General features: G+C 38.2%; 1 protein-coding gene across 1 annotated transcript; it reads left to right on the plus strand.

Annotated features, from left to right (window-relative positions):
* Nucleotides 1–972: 972 nt before the first annotated feature.
* stk25b (serine/threonine kinase 25b) lies at nucleotides 973–17508 on the plus strand. Its single transcript, XM_082171886.1, has 11 exons — nucleotides 973–1367; nucleotides 1766–1996; nucleotides 4773–4829; nucleotides 4958–5066; nucleotides 5190–5347; nucleotides 5643–5828; nucleotides 6305–6450; nucleotides 6625–6733; nucleotides 8477–8548; nucleotides 8719–8855; nucleotides 17247–17508. The coding sequence occupies exons 1-11, from the start codon at nucleotides 1338–1340 to the stop codon at nucleotides 17284–17286; spliced, it is 1275 nt and encodes a 424-aa protein (XP_082028012.1). The 5' UTR covers nucleotides 973–1337; the 3' UTR covers nucleotides 17287–17508.
* Nucleotides 17509–17757: the final 249 nt, after the last annotated feature.

The raw sequence follows: 17757 nt of genomic DNA on the forward strand, positions 1-17757 counted from the left end.
GTAATGCACTTACACCAAGTGCATGTCCATCAACAAACCGATTATTTTTATTTGTACTTATTTATTTACCGGGTATTTTTTTATTTTATTGCGGTGAACATGTGGAAACTACCAATAACAGTGCATTAGCCGAGCTCTAGCATGAATGCCTGATGTAACAAATGTTGGTAAAACAAATCTTGCTCCATGCTTAATCTTTCCTCAAAGTAGTGAGAACGACAAGACAATCTGCATTAATAGACACAATTTTAGGTAATAGTGGCCCACAAACTGATTAGCAGAAGTATTTCAGTAAGACAGTGATAACGTGAGTTAGCCAGTTAGCAGGAGACCTACACAATATAAAACTCTAAATAATTTTGAACACCATCTTTCAAGAGTAAGCGGTTTGCGAATCCTGCATTGAACTCCAAGATTTGAGAAGCAGTCGTCAGTGAAATAAAGGGAACACAGCAAAAGTTTAGGATTATACTGCTGTGATATCATGGTAAAGATGAATTTTAACACTGATTCTTCACATGCTCGTTCTTTGGCAGTGAAAAAAAAAACTGGCTTTAGCGTCACATTGTAGAGCACAGCGTCTTCTCGACATGATGCTGTCCAGTATCCACAGGAATCAGCTGCAGGTTTGAGGTTCAAGTTTTCCCTGGTGTCTGCATACACAATAAGTGGGCGGGCAATATGCTAATGTTTCGTCTTGATGTCACAACGAAACGGCTTATGACTCGTTTGAAAAACGATTCATTTAATTGACTCAGAGTGGACTTACTTTTTAAAGACAATAACTTTATATACGGTGCACTTTCAGATTTAAAACTTTGCAGGAAGTTTTCATTCACTTAGAGCTATGTTACACTACATGAAAGGTCATTTTCAAAAATCCGTAATAGGGGAACTTTAAATTCTTTCCCTGCTGCCAGTATAACTACAACTCCCACAATTCCCCGTTCCTTGAATCAGAAGCTGCGCATGCGCTGTAGCTCCAATTATTTTGTTCTCCCGCAAGCAATAAATGAAGAGTCGCCGGAACGTGCGTTGATCAAGACAAAACAATTACAAGCGGAAAGCGTTTTTCTCGTACGCAGATACTTTAATACATGGAGTCACACGACACCTAACTGTCATTCTCGCCAGGCTGCGGGGTCCGCCATCAGGGGATTGGAGGCCGAAAACACGGTAGACGAACAGGACATGAAGAGGTGTTTTTCTATGTAAAAGCTAGCTAGCTAAGCAGGGGATCGGAGGAGGAACAGCAAAGCCTTGGAAGAGTTTTACAGCACCCCTCCTTTGGCAGAAAGGGCTACATCTGCTCTCATCCACACCGACCTGCTGTTAGGATGGCGCACCTCCGCGACATGCAGAACCAGGTAAATCCTTTGCCCAGCCGAGTCTGTTCATCATCAGGACGATTAATCTCATAATCAGTAAAACCACAGTGATGTTTAGTGAGCCTGTCATGTCATGACATGTCTCGATTTAGAGTAATTGACTAAATTGAGGGCAGTCTTGACGTTATATTGTGTGTGAGTACTATATTTTACTATAGTAACTATTTTTTGTTGTTGTTTTTTTTGTTACATTCCATGTAATATCTTAAATTTAATTGTAAATATTATATATATATAAATGGTTCATATGTTGCTCATAGTAGAGCATCCTAAAGGATGTAATGTAGTCTACAAGGGTCCATAGTAAATGCTCACTGATTTTCTTCTACACCTTTCATTGAATCTCATATCACAACTCTACTGTTTCTCTCACACAGAATTCCCGGCTTGACCCGGAGGAGTATTTCACAAAGCAAGAGCGCATTGGGAAGGGGTCTTTTGGTGAGGTCTACAAGGGTATCAACAATCGCACTAAAGAGGTGGTGGCCATCAAGATCATCGACCTGGAGGAGGCGGAAGATGAGATCGAGGACATTCAGCAGGAGATCACGGTGCTCAGCCAGTGTGACAGCCCCTATGTCACCAAATACTATGGCTCATATCTGAAGGTACACTCTCCCATTGTTTGGGATCTCAGGCGTGTACAGACAAACAATAGTAAGAGTTTTTTTTTTGTATGTCATTACAGCATCTTTTAATATCAACATGAAATCACTTTCTTAATGCATGTTGACATGATTTATCAATGCATTATTCCTAAGAAAAAAATTATACCTTTTTACAAAGGATGTAAAGTTAAAAAGTTAACCAATGGCCAAATTGCTAGGTTTCTACAAACTGCAAGGAGATCTGTGTAATACCTGGATAGAGATATCTGTTAGCATTCCCCATTCATCTCAATTGCACTTGTCTAGTATGGGCAATTTTTAAATGTGCTATATTTACTCCTGGATACTCTGTTCTGCTGCCAGGTTGTTTTTAGCCATCACCTTAACCGAAATGTCATGTTACTAATGATGTCATGACAATGCTGATTTGCTGTTTGCATCCCACACACACACAATCTGCTGAAATATCCTGAAATATTTGGGATTCAGTGTTGCTTGAAAAAAATCTCCAAGATCAATTTGAATGGCTGTCAAAAGCTAAAATATGCTCCTTGCTGCTCAATGGTGTAATAACTGCATCTACAAACATTGAGCCCTTTGCAAACCCACTTTTAGTTAGTAATGTCAAATTAATTTCTTATGGATAATATCAACCCCGCCCTATATTTTCTCTCATTAAATATCCTGTTTGCAATTACTTTTTTTAATTTTATTTGTGTTGACATAGATGCAAAATACCAGATATGTCATGATTTCCGACAAATTCTTCTGCACATTCAATCTTAAAATGTTTTCACTAGTGATCGACCGATGTATCGGTTTACCGATATTTTTACCGATATTTAAGCATTTTCCCATAATCGGGTATCGGTTTTGTAATATCGGATTCGCCGATAAACGGCGCCATCTTGTGGCCGTTTTGAGAATTCCGCCATTGCAGCCCGCGTCTGAGGAGATCAGTCAACAACAACTCTGTGCACAGGTAAAACATATGTTCTGCTTGCTTTGCTTTAATTTTTCAACTTTATTTAACATAACAGACATGCAGAAATGAGATTTGAGACATGAATGCCTGATATAGCCTAGTTTATTTATGCAGCTTGGTTCTAAAAAGTCACGTAGCGTAATCCGTCATGTCCTGCCCCAATAAAGACGTAACTTTACATGAATTAAATAAAACAGACATGAATGAGTGCATGTTGAAAATAAAAGCACTGAATTTAATTCTCTATCAGTTGTATTTGCTCACCATTAGTCTCGAGAAAAAAGTTCGTTCATATTGCTGAGCACTCACTGGGTTGATGATCAGGATGCTCACGGCCACTGAATGAAACTTTTGACAAGATTATCTTGTTTAAACATCCTAGATTATATTATTTACTACATAGCAATTATTTCTCTAATAACGTTACACATCTAAATATACCGCTTTGTGGAAATTAATTATTTATTATCTCCACGCGCGATCGCGGTTGAGTTCTGTGTAAAATAAATGCATAGATAAACAGCACTTTGTCAGTTGGCATTTCATGATCTAGATTCAATCTAGATCATGAAATGTCAACTGACAAAGTGCTGTTTATATAGTCTCAAAAAAAAAAAAGTTTGTTCATATTGCTGCGCACTCACTGGGTTGATGACCAGGAATGCTCAAGCACGGCTACTGCATGAAACTTTTGACAAGATTATCTCGTTTAAACAACCTAAATTATATTATCATTTACTGCATAACCATTATTTCGCTAATACAAATCTAAATAAATACCGCTCTGTGGAAATTAATTATTTATTATCTCCACGCGCGATCGCGGTTGAGTAAGTTATATAGTTCTGTGTAAACGCATAGATAAACAGCACTTTGTCAGAAAGGATTTCATGATCTAGACCGACAAAAACATTATTAATAATTAATAACATACTAGTTGGAAAATGCAAATATGCTGTTTTGTTTGTTACTTTCCTGATAATGTTATATTCCAGCTAATATTATTCAGTGAATTAATATTACCCAGTGAATTATTCCTCACTCTTTAAACCTATTAAATGGCACATATAAACCTTCTAAAACTGTTTAAAATGAATTACATTTCAATACAAAATACAATACAAAAAATACCTCCAACATGTGGAACCACTTAAAGATACATCACTCAACTATCTTTGAATATATGTTAGAATAATTTTTGTGCTTTATTTTTTACCTCATCAAAGCTTTTATTTTTAAACAAAGACACTTAGTAACAATGCACTTTATTTTTTGGACTCAGACCCCTCTATTTATTTGTGTATAAATATAAAGTTTTTTATGTATGCAAGGAGGGAGTGATTGTTATAAATAAAATTGTTTGTTCAGTTCATTTGTGTTGTAATAATTGTGTCAAAAACAGAAGTATAACAGTAAATAAATATCGGTTCTGCATATCGGTAATCGGCACATAAACATGCAAATAATCGGTATCGGTATCGGTTATAAAAAATCAATATCGGTCGATCACTAGTTTTCACAACAATTTTGGGCACCCCAAAAACACTTTACTCAAGAGTTAAAGGTTAAAGAACCATATTTTCTCACTCTGAATCTCATTTTCTACTGTTGTGCAATGAAAATGGTTCCATGGATGTTAAAGGTTCTTCACGGAACCATCTATGCTAATAAATAACCTTTATTTTAAGCCACATACCTACTGGAGTCCTATTGAAATATGAACACTAAATACAACAAATGTCATGTGACACTTGAAGAAATTGTGCTTGTTATTTTTGCCCTTATCTATAGGGAACTAAGCTGTGGATCATCATGGAGTATTTAGGAGGCGGCTCTGCTTTAGATCTTGTAAGTAGAACAACAGTGGCTCTTCAGTTATGGGAACGTTTTCATGCGTGTATTCATGTGATCATAAGAGCCTTCAGCTTTCGACTTAGAAATATAATTTGTCTTCTACTTTCCTCCACACGTCTCAGTTGAAACCAGGACCGCTAGAGGAGACGTACATCGCCACTATACTGAGGGAGATTTTGAAGGGACTGGAATACTTGCATTCGGAAAGGAAGATTCACCGTGATATCAAAGGTGTGAAAACATGCACGTCTGCCTACTCGAATCAGGCCGGCTAGGAATGGCTTCAGATTTAATAATTTGCTTTGTGTGAAATCTGAACTCTGTGCTGATGATTCATGTTGTGTCTTGTGGCAGCTGCCAACGTGCTGCTGTCTGAGCAGGGGGATGTGAAGCTGGCAGACTTCGGGGTGGCGGGACAGCTCACAGACACGCAGATCAAGAGAAACACTTTTGTGGGAACTCCTTTCTGGATGGCTCCAGAGGTCATCAAACAGTCTGCATATGATTTTAAGGTGCGGAGATCCAGATAAATGGTCTTTTCTCAGCGTGCAAAAGAACAACATGAATATTAATGTCCAAATGTGTCTGCAGAGCTGTGAAAACACACGTTCAGCACTCTGGCAGAAAGGCTGGAGTGGTAAAACTGTTCCCAAGCATTCAGCTTTCTTTCTTTTTTAAGTGGTAGGCATGGAAACCAGTCACTAACAGAGTTTACATTTTAGCGTAGTAGCAGCTAATCATATACATATTTGTATAATATCTAGTTGAGATCAGTGAAGACTATATGGTTTGCTTTTTTGGCTGCAGGCAGATATTTGGTCCTTGGGAATTACAGCTATTGAACTAGCGAAGGGCGAACCCCCAAACTCCGACCTGCATCCGATGCGAGTGCTGTTTCTCATTCCCAAGAACACTCCCCCGACGCTGGAGGGCTCCTACAGCAAACCCTTCAAAGAGTTTGTGGAGGCGTGCCTCAATAAAGACCCTCGCTTTGTGAGTATTTTTGTATTCATTTCTTTTACCCAAACTTTTGAATTGTAGTCTATCACTGTTTCCACAAAAGTGTTAAGCAGCAAAAAACTGTTTTCAACAGTGAAGAAATGTCTCTGAAGGATCATGTGACACTGAAGACTGGAATAATGATGCTGAAAATTCAGCTTTGCCATCACAGGAATAAATTGCATTTTAAAATATATGAAAATAGAAAACAGCTCTGTCTTTTTTTCAATATATATATCTTTTTAACAATATTTCATCAAATAAATATGTAGCATTGGTGAGCATTAGAGACTTAAAAAAAACCCCGCAATTATTTCTTTTGATTGGTAATGTAGTTGTAATATAGCACACAACTTGTTAAAATAAATGATCAAGCTCTAATTGTAGATCGACATCTCAAGATTTTTGACATGAGGCGGTAAAAACATTGAGCATCCTGAGCAAGGCATCACTATTCTGGTTATGTGCAGCGGCCCACCGCCAAGGAGTTGCTGAAGCACAAATTCATCACACGCTACACCAAGAAAACCTCCTATCTGACGGAGCTGATTGACCGATACCGCCGCTGGAAGTCTGAAGGCCACGGAGACGAGTCAAGCTCTGATGATTCTGACATGTATGTCATCCATCTGTCCATCATAATGCACATACTCTACAATCAATAACGGCCCTCTAATTCATCATGATGTATTATTCATTTCTTATTACTTTAGCCCTGTCCTTTTAATTAGATCTCTGGTGAATTGATCTTCATGAGTTATAGCCTCTGTTTCTCCTCGTACTTGAACAGGGATGGCGATAGTGATGACAGAGACCAGTGTCCCATGTGGACGTTCCCCACAGTCCGACCCAGCTCCATGAACAAGCTCCAGAAGGGCTACACAAACACAGACTCAGAGGTGAGGATTCCAACATTTCATATTTGTTTTAGAAATGCATCAGTTTGGGTTGTCCTGTCATTGTAGTTTTTTTTGTTTGTTTGTTTTTTTTAAAGGAAGAAAGTTCACAATACCAACATTTTAGTTGTGAAATTTCACTATTCATGATACCAATTTTGATATAACAGCAAAAGTAAAAAAAAAAAAAAAGTTCAGTAGTTACAATTAAATAATAATAAATGGAACAAAAACATTGAAATGTTTCATTTTTCAAAGAAGCAACATTGCTTCAAATGTTTCATGTAATTATTCAAATAAATGAAGATTAGGTAGTGTTTTTCTCTCAGGGTTTCTGCAAATTTAAGGTCACAAAAAGTGTATGAATATATGAATATTCATACACAAAAAATATGGAATTACAAAATTCTTAAAGGAATAGTTCACTTTAAAATGAAAATTCTGTCATCATATACTCACCCTCATGTTGTTTCAAACCTGTATGAATTTCTTTCTTCTGCTGAACACAAAGGAAGATATTTAGAAGAATATCAGTAACCAGGCAGTTTCTGGGTCCCATTGACTTCCATAGTAGGAAAAAAATATACTATGGAAGTCAATGGGACCCAGAAACTGTTTGGTTACTGATATTCTTCTAAATATCTTCCTTTGTGTTCAGCAGAAGAAAGAAATTCATACAGGTTTGAAACAACATGAGGGTGAGTATATGATGACAGAATTTTCATTTTAAAGTGAACTATTCCTTTGATCATAATTTTGTGGGGTCTTACATTTGATGACATAAAAACGGTAATCGCGATACATGGCCTAATATGATTTAAATAAATATGAGCGTTTCACATTTGCGTCAAAATGCGGCACTGTTGCACGTTTTTACAGGGTCATGGTTTCAGAGCAGTTTGCAGTCGATGAATAACATGCCTTTATGCCACCATGCAATTGCTTATGCCAAGTTGTATTGGGGTACTTTTACACTGTTGCCGCGGGTTGAAGCAAGCCTTAAGGATTAAGAACATTTATTCATTCAATATAGAGATTTTACTAGTATCGACACAGTAAAAAAAAAAATTATTGCCTTTTTGTTTAAAGGGGGGTTGATTATGATTTCACTTTTCTAACTTTAGTTAGTGTGTAATGTTGCTGTTTGTTTGACTACAACAAACAGCTGGTAGGGACTACACGACATTCCTCCCGGGTTAGTGACATCATGAACCCAAGAATTTACATAAACCCTGCCCCCGGGAATGTGATTTATAGATTATCATGACAGAATATGCTAATCAATGACTAGAAGATAACTACACATAAGCTACATAAATTCATCAACTAACCATTCAGAAATGTTCTGTTGCATTGCATTTTATATGTTGTCACTTCTTCTTTTGTCTCTCCATCATTGTCTGACTCTGGTTTGAACATAAAAGGCTAAAGGTTTTTGAAAGGTAAAAGGACGAGCTGTTGTAGCTTTTATTTGATAAAAACTAGACATATAAAAAAAAAAGTATAATATTGACAAAAACAACTAAACTACTAAAATGTACACTAAAGTTGAAATGAAAACAGAAAAAATATTACGAATTAAAAATATGAACAAAAAGTATAATAGTATATCAATAATACTGAAATAACACTTCGGTGTACATGTTTTACACCATTTTATTTTCAGCATTAACCTTGTACTGAAGCACCAGTACTTTTGACATCCTTACATGAAATATAATGTTATGGTTTGAATTTGTTTTACAGGCGGCTGAGACGGTAAAGAGGCAGCCCAAGTCACAATGTTTGTCGGCGCTGGTCTCTCCCATCTTCAGAGAGGTAAAAATGCACAATATCAAACTCTCACCTCTTATACATCCTGACTGGAGTTCTCTCTGTAAGCTTTATGCTTTTTATCATGGTGGCAGCAGATAATGCAGCAGTAAAGTAATAAACAGTGATAAGCTCTATATGTTATAGAGTTAAATGTAAGTCAATCTGTTCTCCAGCTGAAGGAGAAGAGAAGAGCATGTGGAGGAGGAATGGGTGCCATAGAGGAGCTGGAGAATGCCTTCAACCTGGCAGAAGAGTCCTGCCCTGGCATCTCTGACCTCCTGGTCACACATATGATGGAGAGAGTGTGCAGGTGAGCAGATCTGTACGAAGAAAAAGAACATTGGTAAAGAATATATGCTACTATTTAGGGCTTTTCACACTGCTCTTAACCCTGGGTTATCATCGTTCTAAACACTACTTTTAACCCCACATAAAGGAATGTTTCACACTTGTAATTTAGAAGCGGGTTTAGCACCGCTTTTTACCCGGTGTTATGAAACCCTGCTTTGGAGTGTTAACCCTGCATTGTGGTGCCAAAGTTTAGAAGGTTACAACCAGAGATAGAAACTCGAGACTGTGACTAGGCACTAAAAGGGTTAGTTCACCCAATAATGACATTTCTGTCATTATTTACTCACCCTCATGACGTTCCAAACCTGTAAGACCTTTGTTCATCTTCGGAACACAAATTAAGATATTTTTTATGAAGTCCGAGAGCTGTCTGACCTCCCTAAAGACATCAACGCCACTACCACTTTCAAGGCCCAGAAAGGTAGTAAAGACATAAAACGTTAAAATAGTCTATAGCCACGTTTGTGGGGCCCAAAGCGGGCGCTAGTGCATGCCAGGGCCAGTAGTGTTTCCACTGTCACTTCTGGGGCTTGATCGGGGGCCGGGGCCAACGGCCAGGGTTTTTTGGCCCGCCGAATACTTTGGTCCAAAGCGGGCCAGCTCAGGCTTGAGGAGTGGTTATGAACAGAGGCGGAGTTTAGTCATGAGACCAGCAGTGCCGGATGATTTGATATACCAGCTATCATCAGCATTAAAGACTTTTAAAGTGCCCCATTATGCTATTTTAAAGTTTCCTAATGTTGTTTTGGAGTCTCCTACAACAGGTTTACATGCATTAAAGGTAAAAAAACTGTTTCATTTTCTCACAATATACATTTGCACATCACCACATTTTCAATGATTCTTCACATGCTCGTCCTTTGGCAGTGAAAAAAAATAGGCTTTAGCTCACATTGTAGAGCACAGCGTCTTCTCGACATGATGCTGTCCAGTATCCACAGGAATCAGCTGAGGGTTTGAGGTTCAAGTTTTCCCTGGTGTCTGCGCACGCAATAAGTGGGCGGGCAATATGCTTAAGTTTCGTCTTGACATCACAACGAAACGGCTTATGACTCGTTTGAAAAACAATTCATTGCATTGACTCAGAGTGGACTCTTACATTTGAAAAACAATAACTTTATATACGGTGCACTTTCAGATTTAAAACATTGCAGGATGTTTTCATTCACTTAGAGCTATGTTACCAGGGGTGCCGCCAGAAATTCTGGGCCCTATGGAAACCAAAATTTCTGGGCCCCCTACATTTTTTACAGATAAAATGTAACCCAATAAACATGCCCTGTATACTTTAAAAAAGATACTTGGCACATTGCATAGTTAAAATGTCTAAAGATGAGTACAAAGCCTACAAAAAAAAAAAACACACATTGTATAAGTCAAACACACGTAATAACCATATTATTTCTATTGGCCTATTTAGTTTTCATAATATAAAATATTAAAATATCTATTTTGTAAACTCCTTATAGCCAATGGTTACTACAGACATGTTTTATTCAGTTTTTTATATTATTTTTTTCTGGGGCATTTTATTCATATAGCCTATTAAGAACGTCAAGTTTGACATAATCGATCGTAGCAGCAGCACTGTCACTTCACAGAACACACGACACACACCGCAAACTGATTTTGTGATTTTTGAAGCGTATAGATTACTTTTTGTTTTGTAAAGTTATCATCATGTGGCGAACACAGTAGATAAGACGTGTTGAGAGGCTTCAATCTTCGTGAAGTTTCGCGCTCAGGCTCACCTTGTTCAGCTGAAGGTCCTTGCACACTGAATCCGAAATTTTCGCATGCGTTTTTTCGTATCCGTCATTCTGTGGCTCTAAACTGTCAAAACACCATTCAAACCCTTGTTACGGATGCGAAAAACGCAGAAAATCGAACCTGATCCGAATTTTTTTTTTTTTTTTTTTGACGGACGAAAGTTTCGGAGGCAGTGTGCAAGTGTGATTGACATAACGTGAGGTTGTATTTATTTTTTAACGTGCTAAAATATCGGACGCGAATTTCGCACGGGGGGAGAAGGAGGACGTGGGTGTGCAGCAGCCGTTGAATCTGTGTAGAGCTATTTTTGTGTAGAGAGACATGATAACCCAGAGATGTTATTATTGTTGGATGTAAATCATAATTCAGTAATTATTTTACTAAGCTAGCTAGATAAAAGCAGGTCATGTAGCAACAAAAATAAGTAACTCTGAAAGTTTTGGAATACAGGAATAGGGCAAGCTACCTTTCTTTTTGAAAAACTGTGTGACATACTGTCGACTTCGGCGTTCTCTGTCTTCTCTTTCCTTTCCTTTTTTGATGCCCTAACTTTTGATGTGACATGCCTGCGTGTGTCACTGTCTGCGCTGCATCATAGCAAGTGCAATAAGCAAGAGACGTTACACTAGCGATCGTAGCTCGGACAGCGCAGGTGGAATGAACCATTGTAAGGGGGAGGGGTGTGACTGAAACAGTAAATACATTATTTGTTTTTTAAATATTACATCTATGGTCAAAACGGACAAAATACACATTTAGTGCATGAGGGGCCCTAGCACATTTAATGTATGTATAAAAAAGAGAAAAGAAATAAGAAAAGAAAAAGGGGGTCTGCTCTTCTGGGCCCTAAATCAGCCTGGGCCCTTAGAATCGTCCTAACCTTCCACCCCTTTACGGCGCCCTTGTATGTTACACACTACATGATAGGTCATTTTCAAAAATCTTTAAAATTACTTTTAGCACTTAAATTATTTTAGCTCAAAACTCACTTTCAGACGGCAGCGAGTGTTTGAAATAACTTCTGTTTGTGATCCGATGTGGATTGATCAGCGTATAAGTCAGAAATATTTATATGCGATGCAAAAGACAATGCAAGCTAACCATTACCATAGTAAACGTGGTAAATATGGCCGCTTGAAGAAATCAGACAAATCATATAGGCTGTCACAAACATATATTTATTTCATTTGTAGTACGTCTCGTCTCCTTATACCAGACTGGCAAATATCCATATTTAGCTTCGCATATGTCACAAAATAAAGCAAGTCCGGTTTTTCGGGAGCTTCCTCGGTTTCTCTGACTGAAAATATAACTGTATTGGGAGTTTGAGTGCTAAAGCTCCTTAGGTCGTATTTTTGGTGGAAATTTGTTTAAATGATCGTTCTTTCTAAATGTGATATAAACATACTGTCCTGTGACTACAAATAAACAGAAACACACACGACTGAATAAGTACGTTTCCTCTTTCTTTTGTTTTATTATTTTTAGTTTACTAATTATTATTCGTTTTCTGATAAAACTTCCATTTGTTGGTGAAATGATGGGTTTGTGTGACGTTGTTCCAGGGAGGCATGTTATGGGCAGGTTTTAGTGAAGTGCTGCAGAGCTTCTGGCTTGACGGTGGAAACGCAGTGTGGTTTTGGGCGAGACTATTAGCCCAGCCCGTCCCATTGAAAGCCCTGGCTGCACTGGCCTGACAGTGGGAAAGCGGCTCATGTGACTACAGTAAACACAGCGTCACAGAACACAGAATGCGTCCTGAAGTAGAACCTGGAAGCGCTGCACTGTTTATACTACGTGAACAGCGTCAGAGACTGACAGGTGAAGTCGTTATATTTTTGTTTTTGCACACAAAAAGTATTCTCGTTACTTCATAACATTAAGATTGAACCTCTGTAGTCACATGGACTATTTTAACAATGTCTTTACTACCTTTCTGGGCCTTGAAAGTGATAGTGGCGTTGTCTGCCTATAGGGAGGTAAGACAGCTCTTGGATTTCATAAAAAATATCTTTAATTTGTGTTCTGAAGATGAAAAAGGTCTTACGGGTTTGGAACGACATGAGGGTGAGTGTTTAATGACAGAAATTTAATTTGAGTTGACTTGAATTGGATTCGTGGAAGTGACTCGAGACTTGAAGACAGAGACTCGTGAAAAACAAGTAATTTTGGTACAATTCCAGATTACGTTCTCTCTTTACTACCCCATATGACAGCATGAAACAACATTTTAATATTCATTCTTAATTCATTCATTTCCTATCAATATGTGCTGCAGCAAACACACCAAGCCAGCATTATTATATACGCGTGTGACGCATCTGAAGGCACCCGTATTCGTCACCCATTGGAGAAGGGCTGTAATATAAATGAACAACAAACCGTAACAGGGCTCCAGACTAACTTTTTTTATTAGGAGCGCTGTAGCCCCTGACTTAAAATTTTAGGAGCGCAAGCAGAAAATTTAGGGGCACATCTTAAATCACCTTGCAATGCAATTATTCACATTTCCCCCAAAAATAACTGTATTACTGACAAATGCTTTGATAATAAATAGACTTAACGTACAGAAATTACAATGTGCAGTTTTATTTTAAGTTCAGAGGGCTCCAGACTAACATTTGAGGGCAGCGGCACTAAGTTCTACAGAAAGTATCTGGTAGCACTGTGGGATGACAAAGCACTGAGCTTAATTTGAGGTGTAGATAAAATTAACTTGAACTATTATCATTCATAATGTCTTAATATTAATTCAATAGCAAAATGAGTGACAAAATAGATATTAGGGATTGAAAATAGCCAATAAGCGCCCTCAGCAGCTATGTTTACAATGGTAATTTAATTAATTTTTTTAAATAAGTGTGAGTTTTCCTACTTCTTGAAACTTTTAGTTTTATAAATAGAGACAATCTTTAAAGGTTGAACAAAAATTTTTTTGGTCAACACATTAAAAATAACATTGAAATATGATATTATAGTTTTGAAGTGCTGGAAAAAGATATGTGTAGGCTACTGTTATAACCACAGTATACCGTTACAGTTAGTGTTACTACATTAAATCCATGGTGAATGTTGCTGATCTGTGGACCTAAAGCCTTCTATAACTTGTTCGTTCATGGCACATGTTTCTCCTGGTTTCCACGTTAGCGCTGTTTGATCTGATATGGTTTATAACAGAGAATTCTGCGTTGAATCTGAATGTTTCTCACTGGATCTCGCAACGATGTTATTAATTCTGTCGCGAACTCAATGGATTTCTTCACTGGATGTCCACGATGTGACGGTGTTGCGTGATCGAGATCCGCCCGCGACTGGCGAGAGAAGCTCTGCGCTGTCTATTATTGGTTCGAACTATTAAACGGTCCGTGACGCAGAAATGAGTAGCGCAGTTTTTTTCCGCTTTCATTTTGTTTTGATTTATTATCACGGAATACTCTATGCTTGAGGCTGAGAATGTGTCTAACTATTGTGTTTAAACTGCGAAGTGCCTGCACTGTCTGCAAACTTCGTTTTCCCCGCAGTTCTGGGATAGCGACTGCAACATTCGCAGTTCATTAAGTTCGTCTCCTTACAGTACCTCAACCAGCTGAATTCTCGCAGCCAGTCTTCCCGAAAATGGTGGGTTCGGGCCTTTTTCACCTCACAAACCTCTGATTCTGAATCATCATCCGGCTGTGTCTGTGACATTGATATTTGTCTCCGTCTCCTTCCCACGGACGTTTACGCGCGCTCGATTATCTCTAGGACCCTCCCCCTCCACACATTAGCCAGTTACAGTGGCCATTCCCAATTCTTCTCACACTCATTGGCCTGCCACACATTCCGGATTCATTGACGCGCCCCTTCCGTTTAACGTGTAAAAACAAAACAAATTTACTGGTCGCACATGTGCGACTGGATGAAAAATTCAGTCGCACACTCTCAAATTTTGGTCGCAAAATGCGACCATTCGGTCGCAGTCTGGAGCCCTGAGTAACAATATTTCCAAGTCTTAAAGGGATACTCCACCGAAAAATGAAAATTCTGTCATCATATACTCACTCTCATGTTGTTTCAAACCTGTATGAATTTCTTTCTTCTGCTGACCAGAAAGGAAGATATTTAGAAGAATGTCAGTAACCAGACAGTTTTAGATACCATTGACTTCCATAGTATATTTTTTTCCTACTATGGAAGTCAATGGTATCTAAAACTGTCTGGTTACTGACATTCTTCTAAATATCTTCCTTTCTGTTCAGCAGAAGAAAGAAATTCATACAGTTTTGAAACAACATGAGGGTGAGTATATGATGACAGAATTTTCATTTTTCGGTGGAGTATCCCTTTAACTTGTGATAATCTGCGTGTTCATGTCCGTCCTTCGGATGAGACGTTAAACCGAGGTCCTGACTCTCTGTGGTCATTAAAAATCCCAGGATGTTCTTCGAAAAAGAGTAGGGGTGTAACCCCGGCATCCTGGCCAAATTTGCCCCTTGGCCCCTGTCAATCATGGCCTCCTAATCATCCCCATATACTGATTGGCTTCATCACTGTTTCCTCTCCACCAGTAAGCTGGTGTGTGGTTGGCGTTCTGGCGCCATATGGCTGTCGTCGCATCATCCAAGTGGATGCTGCACATTGGTGGTGGTTGAGGAGATTCCCCCATCTATGTAAAGCGCTTTGAGGTCTCAGAAAAAGCGCTATATAAATGAAACAAATTATTATTATTATTATTATTATCATGTCATTTAATTTGAAAAGCAATTAATCCAAAGGGGAGCTGCGGTGTTGCACATCTGTCAAGGGGCTTGCTTGCTGTCCATTTTCAAGTACACGTTTCCATGCCCTTTTCATGTTTTTTCCCAAATTATTTACTACCATATGCATATAATATCCAAATTTACCAAGTTAACTTTCATATGGACTTGATGGACACTTTCTTTCGCATTTTATGACCCAGTCCAACTCGTTTCCACATCAGTTTGTTGAGTCTGGGTGTGTTATCACCTTATCACAAACAACACACAGACTGGAATTTTGTTCTTTGTGTTGTTTACCGTAGCACTTGTTTATACATGGGTTTTGTTACCGCCGGTGCACACTGGAAGACTACATTACCCATCACTGCTTGAGAACTACAGCAAACTACGGCAACTCAAACAGCTCAAAATATACAGCACTTTTTTCTCTCGAGGTGACTGGCCCTGCTTTCCAAATGGTAAAATGTTATATAGTTTGAAAGTAATAGTTTTTGATTGTGAATAAAAATTAAATAAATGATTTATTGAAGTGATACTTTGTGTGCTTTATTAGACATTTTTGAAGTAGAAATCAGTTTTGATTGTTCAAAACACTGTTACAAAAACAAGTGATGGGGAAACCGAGGCTTTCTGAAGCGTTTGAGGCTTTCATCGAAACTCTAAGCTTTTAACACCGTGTGCATTAGCGACATCTGGTGGTTGGACTTGTTTTCGCCGCCATATCTAACAAATCATTGCTGAGCAGAAGGGTTTGAAAAAGCACGTGACCAAACAAAGCTTCGGAAGTCCGTGACATACAAAAGTGGAATCAATCTGGGATCAATACAGTTCTAATCTGATCTAAATTAATTTGTGCCAATGAGACCACAACTCATGTCATGTGTAGCCTGGTCAACAGATTCACATATTGATCAATAATATAAAATATACAAGTATTATTAATATTTGACATTAGTAGTTGAAAAAATATTTAGAGTGAGCTGTTTAACACTTATGTTCTGTAGACCCCAGCTATAAAACATGATTAAATGCAATAGAGGTGTGACGAGCATTCAGATTCTGTGTGGTGTTGAGGTTACATTTGACTCAAAAATATTCTACTGAATCCCAAATAAGTGTACACACACACAGCTGTTTGTGTGTCTGACGGCCCTCAAAGTGACGGGATAATCATTTCCCTTTTATGCATCAGGTGGGGTCACGATACAGCAGTTTTTTTAAAAACCAGCTCTCCCGACTTTCTGATATTTCATGACGTTCGAAGCTTCAAAACGTCATCAATCACGTGGTATTGTCATTTCGATACAAGCATCGGTAGAGTGTGTGATACAATAGTGCTTTTGAAAACTGCGTCGGAACATTGGAGCCCCGGTATCAACCGTCCCATCACCAACAAAAACTAGGAAAACTATTACTAAAAATAGAACAGACTTGACAATTGACTTGGATTTAAAGACTTGAGACTTGACTTGAATTGGACTCAAAAGACTTGAGGGACTTGTGAACATGTCTGGTTACGACTAGATGCTACAACCAATCACATGCTTTTATATTCACATGCTTTGGACGGTCACAGAAACTGCAGTGTTTGAGGGGGAAATGTCAAATAGTGACTGAAAGTGACAATTGGAGTAAAGAAGAGACCGCTTCATTATTACATTCTAGTCCGAAAAGTCCATGAAAACCCAGGATTAATTGTTAACCCCGGATAAATTAGAAGCAATGTGAAACGTGAAGCAAGATGACCCAGGGTTCCTTTTACCCGGGGTTTACAAGGACACAGGGTTAATTTTTTAATGTAATATCATATTCTGCTGTAAAAAACTCTTCTTTTGCATCAGGTTTGCTCTGAATGGCAACACCAAACCATCATCACGGTGAAGCCCCGCCTCTGCTGCTGCTCCTCCCTCCTTCATCAGGACCACAATACAACTGCCCATCCTCCACCCTCTCTTACTCCCAGAGAACTTTTAATTAGTTATTAAATATTTTTACAGTTTTCTTTATAGAGTGGAAAGTATTTAAGAGAAAAAGCCATGTCATGGAGCGAACTGTGTTTACCTGTTAGATCAAAATCCTATTATAAAGTGTTTATGGAAACATTGTGTTTGTGTGGTAATTGGTGTGAATTGTGGTAATTACACATTTGTCAAGACCTTCAAGTTAAAATGAAGAAAATGATACAATGTGCATCATAAAGTAAGGTTCTCAGGTGACCAGGGCATATAGTTATATTTTTAAATACATGTAAGGGAGTCTATGGTCTAATATTTATCTATAACCAAAACTTATACAAAACTATGTATGGTTGTGGTATATTAATGTTAACCATTGTGCTAAAAGCATGCATAA

This window comes from Leuciscus leuciscus (genome assembly GCF_965113295.1).
Source record: "Leuciscus leuciscus genome assembly, chromosome: 6".
Classification (NCBI taxonomy): Eukaryota; Metazoa; Chordata; class Actinopteri; order Cypriniformes; family Leuciscidae; genus Leuciscus; species Leuciscus leuciscus.